A 17,397-nucleotide genomic window follows, 5' to 3' on the forward strand; every position below is an offset into this window, starting at 1 on the left:
CCCATTTAAATCCATTAGAGTGCATGATGGGAAATTGCAAAACGCTCTCCACACTTATCCATGATTGGCGAGTTTCAGCTGCTTGATATTTCTGATCGTTTACAAAATTTAAGGAGGTCGTCACAGAAGTACACAACGTAGGAGTCAAACCTTCACATACTCTTAACATCCATTTATAATAATTATATATCCATTATATTGATATAATATGTACATACTGTGTATATATATCAATATATATATATATATATATATAAAGATATGTATATATACAAACCCCGTTTCCATATGAGTTGGGAAATTGTGTTAGATGTAAATATAAACAGAATACAATGATTTGCAAATCCTTTTCAACCCATATTCAGTTGAATATGCTACAAAGACAACATATTTGATGTTCAAACTGATAAACTTTTTGTTTTTTTGGCAAATAATCATTAACTTTAGAATTTGATGCCAGCAACACGTGACAAAGAAGTTGGGAAAGGTGGCAATAAATACTGATAACGTTGAGAAATGCTCATCAAACACTTATTTGGAACATCCCACAGGTGTGCAGGCTAATTGGGAACAGGTGGGTGCCATGATTGGGTATAAAAACAGCTTCCACAAAAAATGCTCAGTCTTTCACAAGAAAGGATGGGGCGAGGTACACCCCTTTGTCCACAACTGCGTGAGCAAATAGTCAAACAGTTTAAGAACAACGTTTCTTAAAGTGCAATTGCAAGAAATTTAGGGATTTCAACATCTACGCTCCATAATATCATCAAAAGGTTCAGAGAATCTGGAGAAATCACTCTACGTAAGCGACATGGCTGGAAACCAACATTGAATGACCGTGACCTTCGATCCCTCAGACGGCACTGTATCAAAAACCGACATCAATCTCTAAAGGATATCACCACATGGGCTCAGGAACACTTCAGAAAACCAATGTCACTAAATACAGTTTGTCGTTACATCTGTAAGTGCAAGTTAAAGCTCTACTATGCAAAGCGAAAGCCATTTATCAACAACATCCAGAAACGCCGTCGGCTTCTCTGGACCCGAGATCATCCAAGATGGACTGATGCAAAGTAGAAAAGTGCTCTGTGGTCTGAGCAGTCCACATTTCAAATTGTTTTTGGAAATATTCGACATCGTGTCATCCGGACCAAAGGGGAAGTGAACCATCCAGACTGTTATCGACACAAAGTTCAAAATCCAGCATCTGTGATGGTATGGGGGTGCATTAGTGCCCAAGGCATGGGTAACTTACACATCTGTGAAGGCGCCATTAATACTGAAAGGTACTTTCAGGTTTCGGAACAACATATGCTGCCATCTAAGGGCCATCTTTTTCATGGACGCCCCTGCTTATTTCAGCAAGACAATGCCAAGCCACATTCAGCACGTGTTACAACAGCGTGGCTCGGTAAAAAAAGACTGCGGGTACTTTCCTGGCCCGCCTGCAGTCCAGACCTGTCTCCCATGGAAAATGTGTGGCGCATTATGAAGCATAAAATACGACAGCGGAGACCCCGGACTGTTGAACGACTGAAGCTCTACATAAAACAAGAATGGGAAAGAATTCCACTTTCAAAGCTTCGACAATTAATTTCCTCAGTTCCCAAACGTTTATTGAGTGTTGTTCAAAGAAAAGGTGAGGTAACACAGTGGTGAACATGCCCTTTCCCAACTACTTTGGCATGTTTTGCAGCCATGAAATTCTAAGTTCATTATTATTTGCAAAAAAAAATAAAGTTTATGAGTTTGAACATCAAATATGTTGTCTTTGTAGTGCATTCAACTGAATATGGGTTGAAAAGGATTTGCAAATCATTTTATTCCGTTTATATTTACATCTAACACAATTTCCCAACTCATATGGAAACGGGGTTTGTAGTCACTTGTTAGTCACGTTAGCGATAAAAAAGCAGTGCTAATAAATTGGCGTACAAAGTTGAAAAGGGACATCTCCGGAAGGACGGTGGATGAGCGACTATTCAAAATCAAAGATCTCCGCCTCCTTCTCCTTCCAGAAGGCGAAGCTCCTGTCGATGTACTGGCAGATCTCCTCGTTGCTGAAGCAGGAGATGTCGCCGCCCGTCTGCAGCAAACCCTCATCCGGCGTGGGCGTCTGCACGATGACTCTGGGGAGCGGTCTAATCTCTGGAAGGCGGCTGGTCTCGGCCTCCGCTTGGGCCTCGCTGGCCGCGCCGCCGAAGAACTCGGCCTTCAGGTCCTGGAAGCCGTCCTTCCACTGGCGTTCCCCGGCCTGTATGTCCCGCATGACGGCCTTGTGGAAGTCCCGCACCAGCTCCCAGGGGAAGCTGCCCACGTGGTCGAACACCTCGAAGCACAGCAGGTGTCTCATCTTGCGCTCCTCCACCGGCAGATCCAGCTCCAGGATGTGGAAGTAGCCCAGCATGAAGAGGTCCAGGGTCAGGTGGTCGTAGTCCATGGGCACGCCGTCCACGCGGGGGAGGAACTGCTCCGGGGAGAAGAGGGCCTGCTGCCTGAAAAACACTTTGGGGTCAGTCTAATTGCTGCAACATGAGCCTGCTGCCTGAAAAAAACACTTTGGGGTCAGTCTAATTGCTGCAACATGAGCCTGCTGCTTGAAAAAAACACTTTGGGATTGGTCTAATTGCTGCAACATGGGCCTGCTGCCTGTAAAATACTTTGGGATCAGTCTAATTGCTGCAACATGGGCCTGCTGCCTGTAAAATACTTTGGGATCAGTCTAATTGCTGCAACATGGGCCTGCTGCCTGAAAAAAATACTTTGGGATCAGTCTAATTGCTGCAAAATAGGCCTGCTGCCTGTAAAATACTTTGTGATCAATCTAATTGCTGCAACGTGGGCCTGCTGCCTGAAAAAAACACTTTGGGGTCAGTCTAATTGCTGCAACATGTGCCTGCTGCCTAAAAAAACACTTTGAGATCGGTCTAATTGCTGCAACATGAGCCTGCTGCCTGTAAAACACTTTGGGATCGGTCTATTTGGTGCAACATGGGTCCCCTGCCTATAAAACACTTTGAAATTGGTTTAATTGCTGCAACATGGTCCTGTAAAACACTTTGGGATCAGTCTAATTGCTGCAACATGGGCCTGTAAAACAATTAGGGGATCCGTCTAATTGCTACAACAAGGTCGTGCTACCTGAAAAAACTCTGGGATCGGTCTAATTTCTGCAAAATGGGCCTGCTGCCTGTAAAACACTTTTGGGATCGGTCTTTTTGGTGCAACATGGGTCTCCTGCCTGTAAAACAATTTGGGATCGGTCTAATTGCTGCAAAATGGGCCTGCTGCCTGTAAATATCTTTGGGGTCAGTGTAATTGCTGCAACATGGGCCTGTGAAACGCTTTGGGGTCAGTCTAATTGCTGCAACATGGGCCTGTAAAACACTTTGGGATCGGTCTATTTGTTGCAACATGGGTCCCCTGCCTATAAAACACTTTGGGATCGTTTTAATTGCTGCAACAGGGGTCTGCTGCCTGAAAACCACTTTGGGATCAGTCTAATTGCTGCAACATGGGCCAGTAAAACACTTTGGGATCAGTCTAATTGCTGCAAAATGGGCCTGCTGCCTGTAAATATCTTTAGGGTCAGTCTAATTGCTGAAACATGGGCCTGTAAAACACTTTGGGATCGGTCTATTTGTTGCAACATGGGTCCCCTGCCTATAAAACACTTTGGGATCGTTTTAATTGCTGCAACAGGGGTCTGCTGCCTGAAAACCACTTTGGGATCAGTCTAATTGCTGCAACACAGGCCTGTAAAACACTTTGGGATCAGTCTAATTGCTGCAAAATGGGCCTGCTGCCTGTAAATATCTTTAGGGTCAGTCTAATTGCTGCAACATGGTCCTGTAAAACACTTTGGGGTCAGTCTAATCGCTGTAACAAGGGCCTGCTGCCTGAAAAACACTTTGGAGTCAGTCTAATTACTGCAACACAGGCCTGTAAAACACTTGGGGATCGGTCTAATTGCTGCAAAATGGGCCTGCTGCCTGTAAAGCACTTTGGGGTCAGTCTAATTGCTCCAACATGGGCCTGTAAAGCACTTTGGGATCAGTCTAATTGCTGCAACATGGGCCTGTAAAACACTTTGGGGTCAGTCTAATTGCTGCAACATGGGCCTGCTCATTTTGCAAGCCGTGTGGACCTACCGTGGGACCTGCCTGGAAGGAACCCTGGAGATCATGTTCCTCCAGTTCCCCAGCATCTTGTTGACGGCACTCCTCTGCTTGAAGAAGTGTGCCAGAGAACTGTTCATCATCTTGGACTGAGCACAGTCCTCAGGACCACCTCCGTCTTGACCCGCCTCCGCGCCGCCGCCGCTGGCCTTCCTCTTGAGCGTCACGGAGTAGGCGGACTTCTTCCAGTGGCCCAAGAAGAGCACCACGATACGTTCCTTGCGCAGGCTGGTTGTCTCCACAACCCCCGAAACCTTCTCCACGCCGCTGTTCTGGTCCGGACCGGGAGTCGGCTTGGAGACTGGAGGTGGTTCGTCCGACTCCGGCGGAGCCGCGGCGCGGACGTCGTCGTCGTCGTCCTCGGCCGAGTTCTGCGTCTCAAAGTTGGACTTGAGCGTCCTCACAGAGACGCCGAACTGCTGGATCTCGTCTTCGATCCTCTCCCGGCGCCCCCCGGCAGAGTCCGGCCTGCGGGGCGCCTGCGAGAAGACGGCCACGAGGTCGGTGTCGGGCATCTTGCAGTAGGGCTGGTCGCTCAGGTTGCTCATGAGCAGCGACATGCTCCTCACGATGCCCGAGATGCGGCCGCACCAGACGGGCAGCGCCACCTGACTGCTGAAGTTGCGGAACTGCGTGTTGACGCTGATGTTGACCACGGGCGCCGGCAGGATGTGGCGCAGCTCCTCGGCCAGCCGGGCCAGCTCCAGCTCGTAGCCTTCGCAGTGCCGCCGCAGGGCCACGCTGGCGATCTGCTGCTCCAGGTAGACCAGGTCGTGCTCCGTCAGAAGCTCGCCGGACGGACCCAGGATGGCATTGTGGGCCTGCGAGTACCGCCACTTGACTTTGGCCAACCTGTTGCCGTTCTCCTGACACAAGCACACAGAGCATCCTTAGGAACGTACGCTATTTCTTGTACTGTTTACACTTTTTTACAATGCTAAAGGCCTACTGAAATATGTTCTTATTTAAACGGGGATAGCAGGTCCATTCTATGTGTCATACTTGATCATTTTACGATATTGCCATATTTTTGCTGAAAGGATTTAGTAGAGAACATCCACGATAAAGTTTGCAACTTTTGGTCGCTAATAAAAAAGCCTTGCCTGTACCGTAAGTAGCAGACGATGTGCGCTTGACATCACGGGTTGTGGAGCTCCTCACATCTGAACATTGTTTACAATCATGGCCACCAGCAGCGAGAGCGATTCGGACCGAGAAAGCGACGATTTCCCCATTAATTTGAGCGAGGATGGATCGGTTTGCGGCCGAGTGTGAAGCGACCGGAATGAAAATCAGCACCTCCAAGTCCGAGTCCATGGTCCTCGCCCGGAAAAAGGGGGGAATGCCATCTCCGGGTTTGGGGAGGACACCCTGCCCCAAGTGGAGGAGTTCAAGTACCTAGGAGTCTTGTTCACGAGTGAGGGAAGAGTGGATGGTGAGATCGACAGGCGGATCGGTGCGGCGTCTTCAGTAATGCGGACGTTGTATCGATCCGTTGTGGTGAAGAAGGAGCTGAGCCGGAAGGCAAAGCTCTCAATTAACCGGTCGATCTACGTTCCCATCCTCACCTATGGTCATGAGCTTTGGGTCATGACCGAAAGGATAAGATCACGGGTACAAGCGGCCGAAATGAGTTTCCTCCGCCATGTGGCAACAGGGTTCTGCTGCCTGAAAAACACTTTGGGATCAGTCTAGTTGCTGCAACATGGGCCTGCTGTCTGAAAAAAACGATTTGGGATCGGTCTAATTGCTGCAACATGGGCCTGAAAACCACTTTGGGATGGGTCTAGTTGCTGCAACATGGGCCTGCTGCCTGAAAAAAACGATTTGGGATGGGTCTAATTGCTCCAACATGGGTCTGTAAAACACTTTGGGATGGGTCTAGTTGCTGCAACATGGGCCTGCTGCCGGAAAAAACTATTTGGGATCGGTCTAATTGCTGCAAAATGGGCCTGCTGCCTGTAAAGCACTTTGGGGTCGGTCTAATTGCTGCAACATGGGCCTGTAAAACACTTTGGGGTCAGTCTAATTGCTGCAACATGGGCCTGTAAAGCACTTTGGGGTCAGTCTGCAACATCGCCCTGTAAAACACGTTGGGATGGGTCTAATTGCTGCAACATGGGCCTGTAAAACACTTTGGGGTCAGTCTGCAACATCGCCCTGTAAAACACGTTGGGATGGGTCTAATTGCTGCAACATGGGCCTGTAAAACACTTTGGGGTCAGTCTAATTGCTCCAACATGGGCCTGTAAAACACTTTGGGATGGGTCTAATTGCTGCAAAATGGGCCTGCTGCCTGTAAAGCACTTTGGGGTCGGTCTAATTGCTGCAACATGGGCCTGTAAAGCACTTTGGGGTCAGTCTGCAACATCGGCCTGTAAAACACTTTGGGATGGGTCTAATTGCTGCAACATGGGCCTGTAAAACACTTTGGGATGGGTCTAGTTGCTGCAACATGGGCCTGCTGCCTGAAAAAAATGATTTGGGATCGGTGTAATTGCTGCAACATGGGCCTGTAAAGCACTTTGGGATCAGTCTAGTTGCTGCAAAATGGACCTGCTGCCTGTAAAGCACTTTGGGGCCAGTGTAATTGCTGCAACATGGGCCTGTAAAACACTTTGGGGTCAGTCTAATTGCTGCAACATGGGCCTGTAAAGCACTTTGGGGTCACCCTATCTCTCCCTTAGAGATAGGGTGAGAAGCTCTGCCATCCGGGAGGAGCTCAACGTAAAGCCGCTGCTCCTTCACATCGAGAGGAGCCAGATGAGGTGGTTCGGGCATCTGGTCCGGATGCCACCCGAACGCCTCCCTAGGGAGGTGTTTAGGGCACGTCCAACCGGTAGGAGGCCACGGGGAAGACCCAGGACACGTTGGGAAGACTATGTCTCCCGGCTGGCCTGGGAACGCCTCGGGATCCCCCGGGAAGAGCTGGACAAAGTGGCTGGGGAGAGGGAAGTCTGGGTTTCTCTGCTTAGGCTGTTGCCCCCGCGACCCGACCTCGGATAAGCGGAAGAAGATGGATGGATGGATGGAAAGTGACAGTGAAGGACTAGAAAAAAAAAGACGAGGGCAGTGGGAGTGATTCAGATAGATAGATAGATAGATAGATAGTACTTTATTGATTCCTTCAGGAGAGTTCCTTCAGGAAAATTAAAATTCCAGCAGTGGTGTACAGAGTTGAGATCAATTAAAAAAAAAAAGTAAAAAGTAAATAATGTGGGTTTAAATGGAAACAAAATAGAGAAATATTACAATAAGAATAAAAAATTAAAGTTGCAAGCAGCATTGGTCGGGTCCGCCTTTGGCTGCTGCCAAGCCCTGGTCTAAGTCAGACCTACATAGAGGTCTTTGTTTCATGTCTCTACGACATTCCTAACAGAAGTTACAAGCAGTTTTGTCTGGGTTTTTTTTAGGGGGCGCTAGAGCGCAATTTTGACTTTTGGGGTTTGGTTTTTTATTAGATGGCAATTTTCGCCAGTCCTGATGTGTGTGTAAAATTTGGTGAGTTTTGAAGCATGTTAAGGGGGTCAAATTACAGATCGGCGTTTCTGGATGTTGTTGATAAATGGCTTTCGCTTTGCATAGTAGAGCTTTAACTTGCACTTTGAAGCATTTTAAGGGGGTCAAATTACAGCTCAAAGAGGCAAAAATGACATTTTTTAGGAAACTTTGCGCAGGGGTTCTTTGAAGGCGCCTAAAATCAAAACCTGAGAACTTATCAAAACTCTGTTCCATACTTTTGATCAAAAGGGTTTAATCTCTTTCCTGTGCGAGTTTGAAGCCAAAACAACAAACGCACTCAGAGGAGATAATGTTTGAAGAAAGGTGACCGGTTTTTACAAAACTTTTGTTTTGAAGGGGGGATTGCAAACGTCCTGTGGATTTTTGTTGGGGGTTGTCAATATATGAAATGTAGGTCTAAGCGAGACCTACATAGAAGTTTTTGTTTCATGTCTCTCCGACAATCTTACCGGAAGTTACAATCAATTTTGTCTGTTTTCTTCCTAGGAGCAGTTTTTTCAGTGTTTTATTCAAAAATAGCGCTAGAGCGCAATTTTGAGTTTTGGGGTTTGTTTTTTTCATTATATCGCAATATTCGCCAGTCCTTATGTGTGCGCCAAGTTTGGTGACTTTTGAAGCATTTTAAAGGGGTCAAATTACAGCGCAAAGAGGCAAAAATTGCATTTTTGGCGAAAATTTTATTTTGAATGGGTTTTTGCCAACTTCTTGTACATTTTTGCTGAAAGAAGTGAGCGTATGAAAATTGGGTCTAAGTCAGACCTACATAGGAGTTTTTGTTTCATGTCGCTATGACATTCCTAACAGAAGTTACATGCAGTTTTGTCTGTAATTTTTTCCTAGGGGGCGCTAGAGCCCAATTTTCATTTTGGGGGATTGGTTGCTTAATATGTTGGGAATGTTTGCTATACCGACGTGTGTGTCAAATTTGGTGAGTTTTGAAGCATGTTAAGGGGGTCAAATTACAGCGCGTAGGTGCGGAATAATAATAAAACACAGCAGTTTCAATAGGGTCCTTGGCCCATTGCAAAGGACTCCTTTGGAGTCCTTTGCAATTGGCCTGCGGACCCTAATAAGAATATAACAAGACAAAGTAGGCAGTAGTGACCATGTTATGAAAACGTATTGCACGGTTATTGTTTTGCATCCCCTGTCATCCTTGTACCCCCCGCCCCAGAGAGGAGTTGTACAGTCTAATGGCGCGTGGGACAAAGAATGTTGATGTTATTAGACACATTTACTAGGATAATTCTGGAAAATCCCTTATCTGCTTATTGTGTTACTAGTGTTTTAGTGAGATTATACTGTCGTACTTGTACAACCTGAGAGTCGGAGGGGTGTGGTTACCGCCAGTGTCTCCGAGGGAAGCCACGTTTGACAACGAGGCGCAGGCATCCGGGCTGGGAGGAGGCAAGAGAGCCCGCAGCTGCAGGAGGAATGACGCGAGCTCTCCGCTCATGTCTACGGTAAGAGCCGACTTATTACCACCATTTTCTCACCGAAACCTGCCGGTTGACATGCGGTAGGTAACCGTGTTCGCTTGACCGCTCTGTTCCATAATAAAGCTTCACCGTCATCTTTCGGGAATGTAAACAATGAAACACCGGCTGTGTTTGTGTTGCTTAAGGCGGCCGCAATACACCGCTTCCCACCTACATCTTTCTTCTTTGATGTCTCCATTATTAATTGAACACATTGCAAAAGATTCAGCAACACAGACGTCCATAATACTGTGGAATTATGCGATTAAAGCAGACGACTTATAGCTGGGAACGGTGCTGGAACAAAATGTCCTCTACAATCCGTGACGTCACGTGCACGCATCATCATTCCGCGACGTTTTCATAAGGATATTTCGGCGCGAAATTTAAAATTGCAATTTAGTAAACTAAAAAGGCCGTGTTGGCATGTGTTGCAATGTTAATATTTCCTCATTGATATATAAACTATCAGACTGCGTGGTCGCTAGTAGTGGCTTTCAGTAGGCCTTTAATTATAAGCTATTGTTAGCATGTTAGCATAGTACTGTTAGGATGCTAGTTTTTTTTGCTCATTTTGCAGGGATACATCTCGGCATCAAATACTTTGTTTCTTGTCGAATGATACCTGTTAGTATGCTAGAGATAGTATGCTAGCTTCCTATAGCTAATTTTTTGGGTTTACATTTTACAGTTAGCACTTTAGCCTGCTAACATTAGCAGGCTGGAATTTTTTTTAGCTAATTTGGCAAGTATCACCTCAGCGTCAGATATATTTGTATCTCATTAATGCTAACTGTAAGCTGTTGTTAGCATAGTACTGTTAGCATGCTAGCTATTTTGCTAATTTTGCAGGAATACTCAAATACTTTCTTACTTGTCGAATGGTACCTGTTAGCATGCTTACGTTAGTTAATATGCTAGCTTTCTTTTAGCAAATTTTTGTGGGTAAACACCTTAGTCATATTTTGGTGCATGCTAATGTTAGCATGCTAGCATTTTAACAACTATTTCAGGTACACACCTCAGAGTAATATATTTTGTGACTCGAAGCATGGTGCAGTTAGCATTTTAGCATGCTAACATTAGGAGGCGATGTATTTGGCTCATTTAACAGGTATGTTATACGTTTTGGTGTTTTACCAATGCTAACTGTAAGTATGCGATTGTTAGCATGTTAGCATAGTACTGTTAGCGTGGCGGCATTTTTACAAATTTTGCAGTAAATACATCTCAGTGTCAAATATTTTGTTATTTGACGAATGATACCTCTTAGCATGCTAACGTTAGCAAATTTTGAGGGTATGCACCTCAGTCATATTTTGGCAATTGATGCATGCTATCTTTAGCATACTAGCACTTCACTCCATTTTTTCAGGTACACACCTCAGAGTAATATACGTTGGTACGTGGAGCGTGTTGCAGTTAGCATTTTAGCTGGCTAGATTTGTTTTTGATCAAGTAGAAGGTATATACCTCAGTGTGATATATTTTGGTATTTCACTGATGCTAACTGATTGTAAGCATGGTATTGTTACTTGGAGAATGTATGTGCTTTTATGCCATCTGGTGTAAAACGAGCGAAACATCAACACAGTAACGTTACAACACATACACAGTCGTGGTCAAAAATGTACATACAATTGTAGAGAACATAATGTCATGGCTGTCTTGAGTGTCCAATCATATCAGCATAGTATTGGTAGTATTATTCTCTGGGCCTGTGTGGAGAGGGGCGTGGCCTGCGGGCCTGCCGCGGAATGGGGTGTGCCAGGACCGGCCTCAAAGACAGCGAAAGGTGAATGGATGGCCCAGGTGGGCCTTGTTATCTAATCACCTGTCACCTTTCTTAGCAGCAGCCGGGATGAGACACACTGATGGAGCTGGAGAGACAGAAAGAGAGAGAGAGAGAGAAAGAGAGAGAGAGAGAGAGCGAGAAAGAGAGAGAGAGAGAGACAGAGAGACGGACTGAGAAAAGCATTTTGCTGGAAAGCAGAACACTCGCACCTTGTGAGGAAAAATAAAAGAGTGTTGTAACCCTGATCCGGGCTCTTGTGGGACAACGAAAAAGGAGGATTACCTCCAAATTCTTCAGAACAACCTGAAATCATCAGCCCGGAGGTTGGGTCTTGGGCGCAGTTTGGTGTTCCAACAGGACAATGACCCCCAAATACGCATCAAAAGTGGTAAAGGAATGGCTAAATCAGGCTGGAATGAAAGTTTTAGAATGGCCTTCCCAAAGTCCTGACTTAAAGGTGTGGACAATGCTGAAGAAACAAGTCCATGTTAGAAAACCAACAAATTTAGCTGAACTGCATCAATTTTTGTCAGGAGGAGTGGTCAAAAATTCAAGCAGAAGCTTGTGGATGGCTACCATCCATGCATTCATGCATCTTCTTCCGCTTATCCGAGGTCAGATCGTGGGGGCAGCAGCCTAAGCAGGGAAGCCGAGACTTTCCTCTCCCCAGCCACTTCGTCTAGCTCTTCCCGGGGGATCCCGAGGCGTTCCCAGGCCACCCGAGGGACATAGTCTTCCCAACGTGTCCTGGGTCTTTCCCGTGGCCTCCTAGCGGTCAGACGTACCCTAAACACCTCCCTAGGGAGGAGTTTGGGTTGCATCCTGACCAGATGCCTGAACCACCTCATCTGGCTCCTTTCGATGTGGAGGAGCAGCGGCTTTACTTTGAGCTCCTCCCCGATGACAGAGCTCCTTACCCTATCCCGGCAGAGGAAACTAATTTCGGTCTCTTGTACCCGTGATCTTAACCTTTTAGTCATAACCCAAAGCTCATGACCATAGGTGAGGATGGGAACGTAGATCGAGCGGTAAATTGAGAGATTTGTCTTCCGGCTCAGCTCCTTCTTCACCATAACTGTCAGAGTTAGTTTGTGACAAACCCCAAGATGCAGAGAAGGAGGCAGGCATTGAATAAGAAAACATAATTTTATGTCCAAAATAAAAGGTACAAAACACAAACCAGGAACTAGGTATAGCCAAAACTGAAAACAGGAACCAGCAAACAGAAAAACTGGAAACAGCTAATGGCTAACAAGAAAACAAGAAACAAAAGACCTAGGAGAAAGAAAATTACAAATAGCTAACAGGAACAGCTTACCGCTACGACGACAAGGACAAATAGTAGCACGACAGGTGGTAGCTGTAACGATGACATCGACACGACACGACACGACAACAATCCAGCACTGACTGGAGGAGAAAACAGGTCTAAATAGTGGCTGGCTGATTGACACCAGGTGTGGTCAGGTGCCAATCAGCCACAGCTGAGGGGGCACAGCACTCAGGGAGACAAACAGGGAACAGAACCAAAATAAGAGTGCTGACAGGTACTAAAGACAGGAAACAAAGACAAATGCAGAGGAAAAACTAAGACGTAGACCAAAACTGTCAGGGACAAGCCTGACAATAACGGATTGATACAGCGTCCGCATTACTGAAGACGCCGCACAGATCCGCCTGTCGATCCCACCATCCACTCTTCCCTCACTCGTGAACAAGACTCCTAGGTACTTGAACTCCTCCACTTGGGGCAGGGTCTCCTCCCCAACCTGAAAATGTCCTTCCACCCTTTTCCGGGCGAGAACCATGGACTTGGATTAAGATGTGCTGATTCTCATCCCAGTCGCTTCACACTCGGCTGTGAACCGATCCAGTGAGAGCTGAAAATCCTGGCCAGATGAAGCCATCAGGACCACAACATCTGTAGAAAGCAGAGACCTGATCCTGCAGCCACCAACTGGATCCCCTCAACGCTTTGACTACGCCGAGAAATTCTGTCCATAAAAGTTCTGAACAGAATGGGTGACAAAAGGCAGCCTTGGCGGAGTCCAAGCCTCACTGGAAACGTGTCCGACTTACCGCCGGCAATGCGGACCAAGGTCTGACAAGTCCGATACCCCATACTCTCTGAGCACTCCCCACAGGAATTCCCGATGGCACACGGTCGAATACCTTCTCCAAGTCCACAAAGCACATGTAGACTGGTTGGGCAAACTCCCATGCACCCTCAAGAACCCTGCCCAGAGTATAGAGCTGGTCCACAGTTCAACGACCAGGACGAAAACCACACTGTTCCTCCTGAATTCCGAGGTTCAACTATCCGGCGTAGCCTCATCTCCAGTAGACCTGAATAGACCTTACCGGGAAGGCTGAGGAGCACATACTTGTTGGCGCAACAAGTATCTGGTCCAATCACTCAAGACAGCCAGTGATATGTAAACTTTTGACCACGTCTGTATATTGTAAAACATAAGAGAGAGTAGAAGAACCGCCAGGATCTCGACCTTCCTCCTCTGGTCCTCCTCGTCCAGCAGCCGGGCCTGCAGCTGTCTCACCATCACCTGCCTCTTCCACTCGGCGATGGGCCGCCCCTTCTGGTCGTGGGTGGGCACCAGGTGGTCGATGTCGGCCAGGTTGGCCTGCTCGCTGGGCAGGACCACCATCTTGCTCTGCGGGTTGGATCAGACTTTGACAGAGGGCCAAAAGGGTGCGGAGGACGGTCGCTGACTTACGGCGGGTCCAGTGAAGACGGCCGACAGGGGCGAGTCTTTGAGCGGCGCCACGGACTTCATGTCGTCCAGGAGTTTCCCCCCGGCGAGGAGGTTGGCGTCGGCCGGAGTTCTCTTGTTCAAACCTTTAAGGACTGACACAAAACGTCTTCTCAGGTCCCCCCAGGTGCCTCTAAGCCAAACATCTTACCTGATGTCTTCTCCATAGTAGGCACCATGCGCAAAGGTGACGTGGGTGGAACAAAAGGAGCCTCCTCGCTCTCGGGCCGCTGGGAATAGGAAACGGTCTTAGCTTGTTTTGAGGTTCGTGACGTGAACATGAAGAGAGGAACCTCTATTTAGGGACTTTTCCATTTACAAACTATTTTTCCAAACTACGCCTCCTTGTACAAACCGGGTCTAAGTACCGACGGTCAGTCATTTTTGGGCCGCGCCTGCAGGCAAAATACAGGGCGCAGCATTTTTGTACGTATGTATGTAGATATGTAGATCTGTACATGCGTTAGGTCAGGAAAAAACAGAGGTTATTTCATTCCTACAAGCCTGTTTTCGCAGGTTTTTCTGCTCTTCAGGGGATTTTTCCCCCCTGGTCTTTAGGAGAAACCTGCGAAACAGGCTTGTAGGGATGAAATAGCCTCGGTGTTTTTCCTGACCTAACATATATTCCGCTCTACCCCGGTTTTGAGCATTGTATAAAGCAGGGGTGTCAAACTCAAATACAGAGTGGGCCAAAATTTTAAACTGAACAAAGACACGGGCCAAGGTTGAACAAATTAACCTTTTAATAGGGACCCAAACCAGTTTTGCATTGAACATTGAACAAGCAAGGCTTATATAACTTTGTAGTGACATGCAAAATCGAGTTTCAAATAGTAGTAATAATAATAATAATAATAATAAAATATCAATAATTATTGCTCAGTTTGCTACACTGATTTGCTTTAACACTTAATAGAATAGAATAGAATAAAATACAATAGAATAGAATAGAAAGTACTTTATTGATCCCTATGGAACAAGCAACGCTTATATAACTTAATAGTGCAAAATCAACTTTCAAAAAAACCAACAAAAAAACATTGATGGCATATTAAATAAAAATTTTATAAAACAATGAATGCCTCTTTTCTATTTGCCGCCTTCTGAGGTAAATATCAACATTAACTTTTTCCACAGGCTAATACATTTGAAAATAAATGGGGGGAGGGTTTTGTTGGTAGCGGGGAGGTTATATTGTAGCGTCCCGGAAGAGGTATTGCTGCAAAGAGCTTTGGGTATTTGTTCTGTTGTGTTGCGGTGCGGATGTTCTCACAAAATGTGTTTGTCATTCTTGTTTGGTGTGGGTTCACAATGTGGCGCATATTTGTAACAGTGTTAAAGTTGCTTATACGGCCACCCTCAGTGTGACCTGTATGGCTGTTGACCAAGTATGCCTTGCATTCACATACCTGTGTGTAGAAGCCGCACATATATTATGTGACTGGGCCGGCACGCTGTTTGTATGGAGGAAAAGCGGAAGTGACGACAGGTTGTAGAGAACGCTAAAGGCAGTGCCCTTTAAGGCACGCCCCCAATATTGTTGTCCGGGTGGAAATCAGGAGAATGGTTGCCCCGGGAGTTTTTCGGGAGGGACAGTGAAATTCGGCAGTCTCCCGGAAAATCGGGAGGGTTGGCGAGTATGAGTATTAGCTGTATAATACTGGCTAGCCAGCTCTAATGTTAATTTCATTTGCCCCAAGGGGCAAATGAAATTACACGGCGGGCTGAATTTGGGTTGCGGGCCAGAGTTTGACACCCATGGATAAACCACAGAAATCTCGACTGTATATATGTATATATATATATATATATATATATATATATATATATATATATAATATATATATATATATATATACAAACCCCGTTTCCATATGAATTGGGAAATTGTGTTAGATGTAAATATAAACAGAATACAATGATTTGCAAATCTTCTTCAACCCATATTCAGTTGAATATGCTACAAAGACAACATATTTGATGTTCAAACTCATAAACTTTTTTTTAATTTGCAAATAATAATTAACTTAGAATTTCGTGGCTGCAACACTTGCCAAAGTAGTTGGGAAAGGGCATGTTCACCACTGTGTTACATCACCTTTTCTTTTAACAACACTCAATAAACCTTTGGGAACTAAGGAGACACTTTTTTTAAGCTTTTCAGGTCGAATTCTTTCCCATTCTTGTTTTATGTAGAGCTTAAGTTGTTCAACAGTCCGGGGTCTCCGTTGTGGTATTTTAGGCTTCATAATGCGCCACACATTTTTGATGGGAGACAGGTCTGGACTACAGGCAAGCCAGTCTAGTACCCGCACTCTTTTACTATGAAGCCATGCTGTTGTAACAAGTGACTTGGCATTGTCTTGCTGAAATAAGCAGGGGCGTCCATGATAAAGTTGCTTGGATGACAACATATGTTGGTCCAAAACCTGTATGGAGCATTCATCAGTAATGGTGCCCTCACAGATGTGTAAGTTACCCATGCCCTGGGCACTAATACACCCCCATACCATCACAGATGCTGGCTTTTCCACTTTGCACCTGGAACAGTCCTGATTGTTCTTTTCCTCTTTGGTCCGGAGGACACAACGTTCACTGTTTCCAAAAAACTATTTAAAATGTGGACTCGTCAGACCACAGAACACTTTTCCACTTTGCATCAGTCCATCTTAGATGATCTGGGGCCCACTGAAGCCGGCGGCGTTTCTGGGTGTTGTTGATAAATGGCTTTCGCTTTGCATAGTAGAGTTTTAACTTGCACTTACAGATGTAGCGACCAACTGTAGTTACAGACAGTGGTTTTATGAAGTGTTCCTGAGCCCATGTGGTGATATCCTTTACACACTGATGTCGCTTTTTGATGCAGTACCGCCTGAGGAAACGAAGGTCCGTTATATCATCACTTACGTGGAATGATTTCTCCAGATTTCCTGAACCTTTTGATGGTATTACGGACCGAAGTGTCAGGCTTGCCCCTGACAGTTATGTCTATGTTTTAGTTTTTTCCTCTGCATTTGTGTGTTTCCTGTGTTTAGTATTTCCTGTCTTTTCGTTTCTGTCAAGTGCTCTTAATTTGTCAGCTTCCTGTCTTGTTCCCTGAGTGCTGTGTTCCTCCTCAGTGTGTTTAGTATTACCTGTCCTTAGTTCCTGCCCAGTGCTCTTATTTTGTCAGCTTCCTGTCTTGATCCCTGAGTGCTGTGTTCCCCTTCAGCTGCGGCTGATTAGCATCTGGCCACACCTGTTGCCAATCAGCCGGCTCCTATTTGTACCTCCTTTGTCTTGTGTCAGTTGCTGGATCATTGTATTGTATTGTCGTTGCCTCATGTCACTCTTGTGTCTTTGCTACCTGTCGTGTCTGGCATAATTTCAGCCATTACCTGTCGTGCTACATCTTGTCCCGGTCGTCGTAGCGGTAAGCTGTTTTTGTTAGCCACGAACTATTTCCAGTTTTTTCTGTTTGTTATCCTCTAGCTTCCCTTTTTGTTTTTCTAGCTCCCAGTGCTAGCTCTCTTAGTTTGTTATTCCGCCCACGTGCGTGCTTTTTGTTTGTTCTTGTGTCGTTTTAATTCAATCAGGTTTTCATATACCATGCCTGCCTCCATCTCTGCATCTGGGGGTTCGAAAACAACAAGCACCCCTGACACGTAGATGGT

At 45.9% G+C, this 17,397-nt stretch overlaps 1 protein-coding gene across 1 annotated transcript; it reads right to left on the reverse strand.

The window, feature by feature from the left end:
* Nucleotides 1–1,762: 1,762 nt before the first annotated feature.
* Nucleotides 1,763–14,025, reverse strand: espnla (espin like a). Its single transcript, XM_061887772.1, has 6 exons — nt 13,896–14,025; nt 13,709–13,830; nt 13,481–13,645; nt 4,155–5,047; nt 4,093–4,104; nt 1,763–2,498 (listed from the first exon to the last, which is right to left on the reverse strand). Exons 1-6 carry the CDS (start codon nt 14,023–14,025, stop codon nt 1,982–1,984), a joined length of 1,839 nt encoding a protein of 612 aa, XP_061743756.1. The 3' UTR covers nt 1,763–1,981.
* Nucleotides 14,026–17,397: the final 3,372 nt, after the last annotated feature.

The sequence above is a fragment of the Nerophis ophidion genome, linkage group LG26, assembly GCF_033978795.1.
Source record: "Nerophis ophidion isolate RoL-2023_Sa linkage group LG26, RoL_Noph_v1.0, whole genome shotgun sequence".
Lineage (NCBI taxonomy): Eukaryota > Metazoa > Chordata > Actinopteri > Syngnathiformes > Syngnathidae > Nerophis > Nerophis ophidion.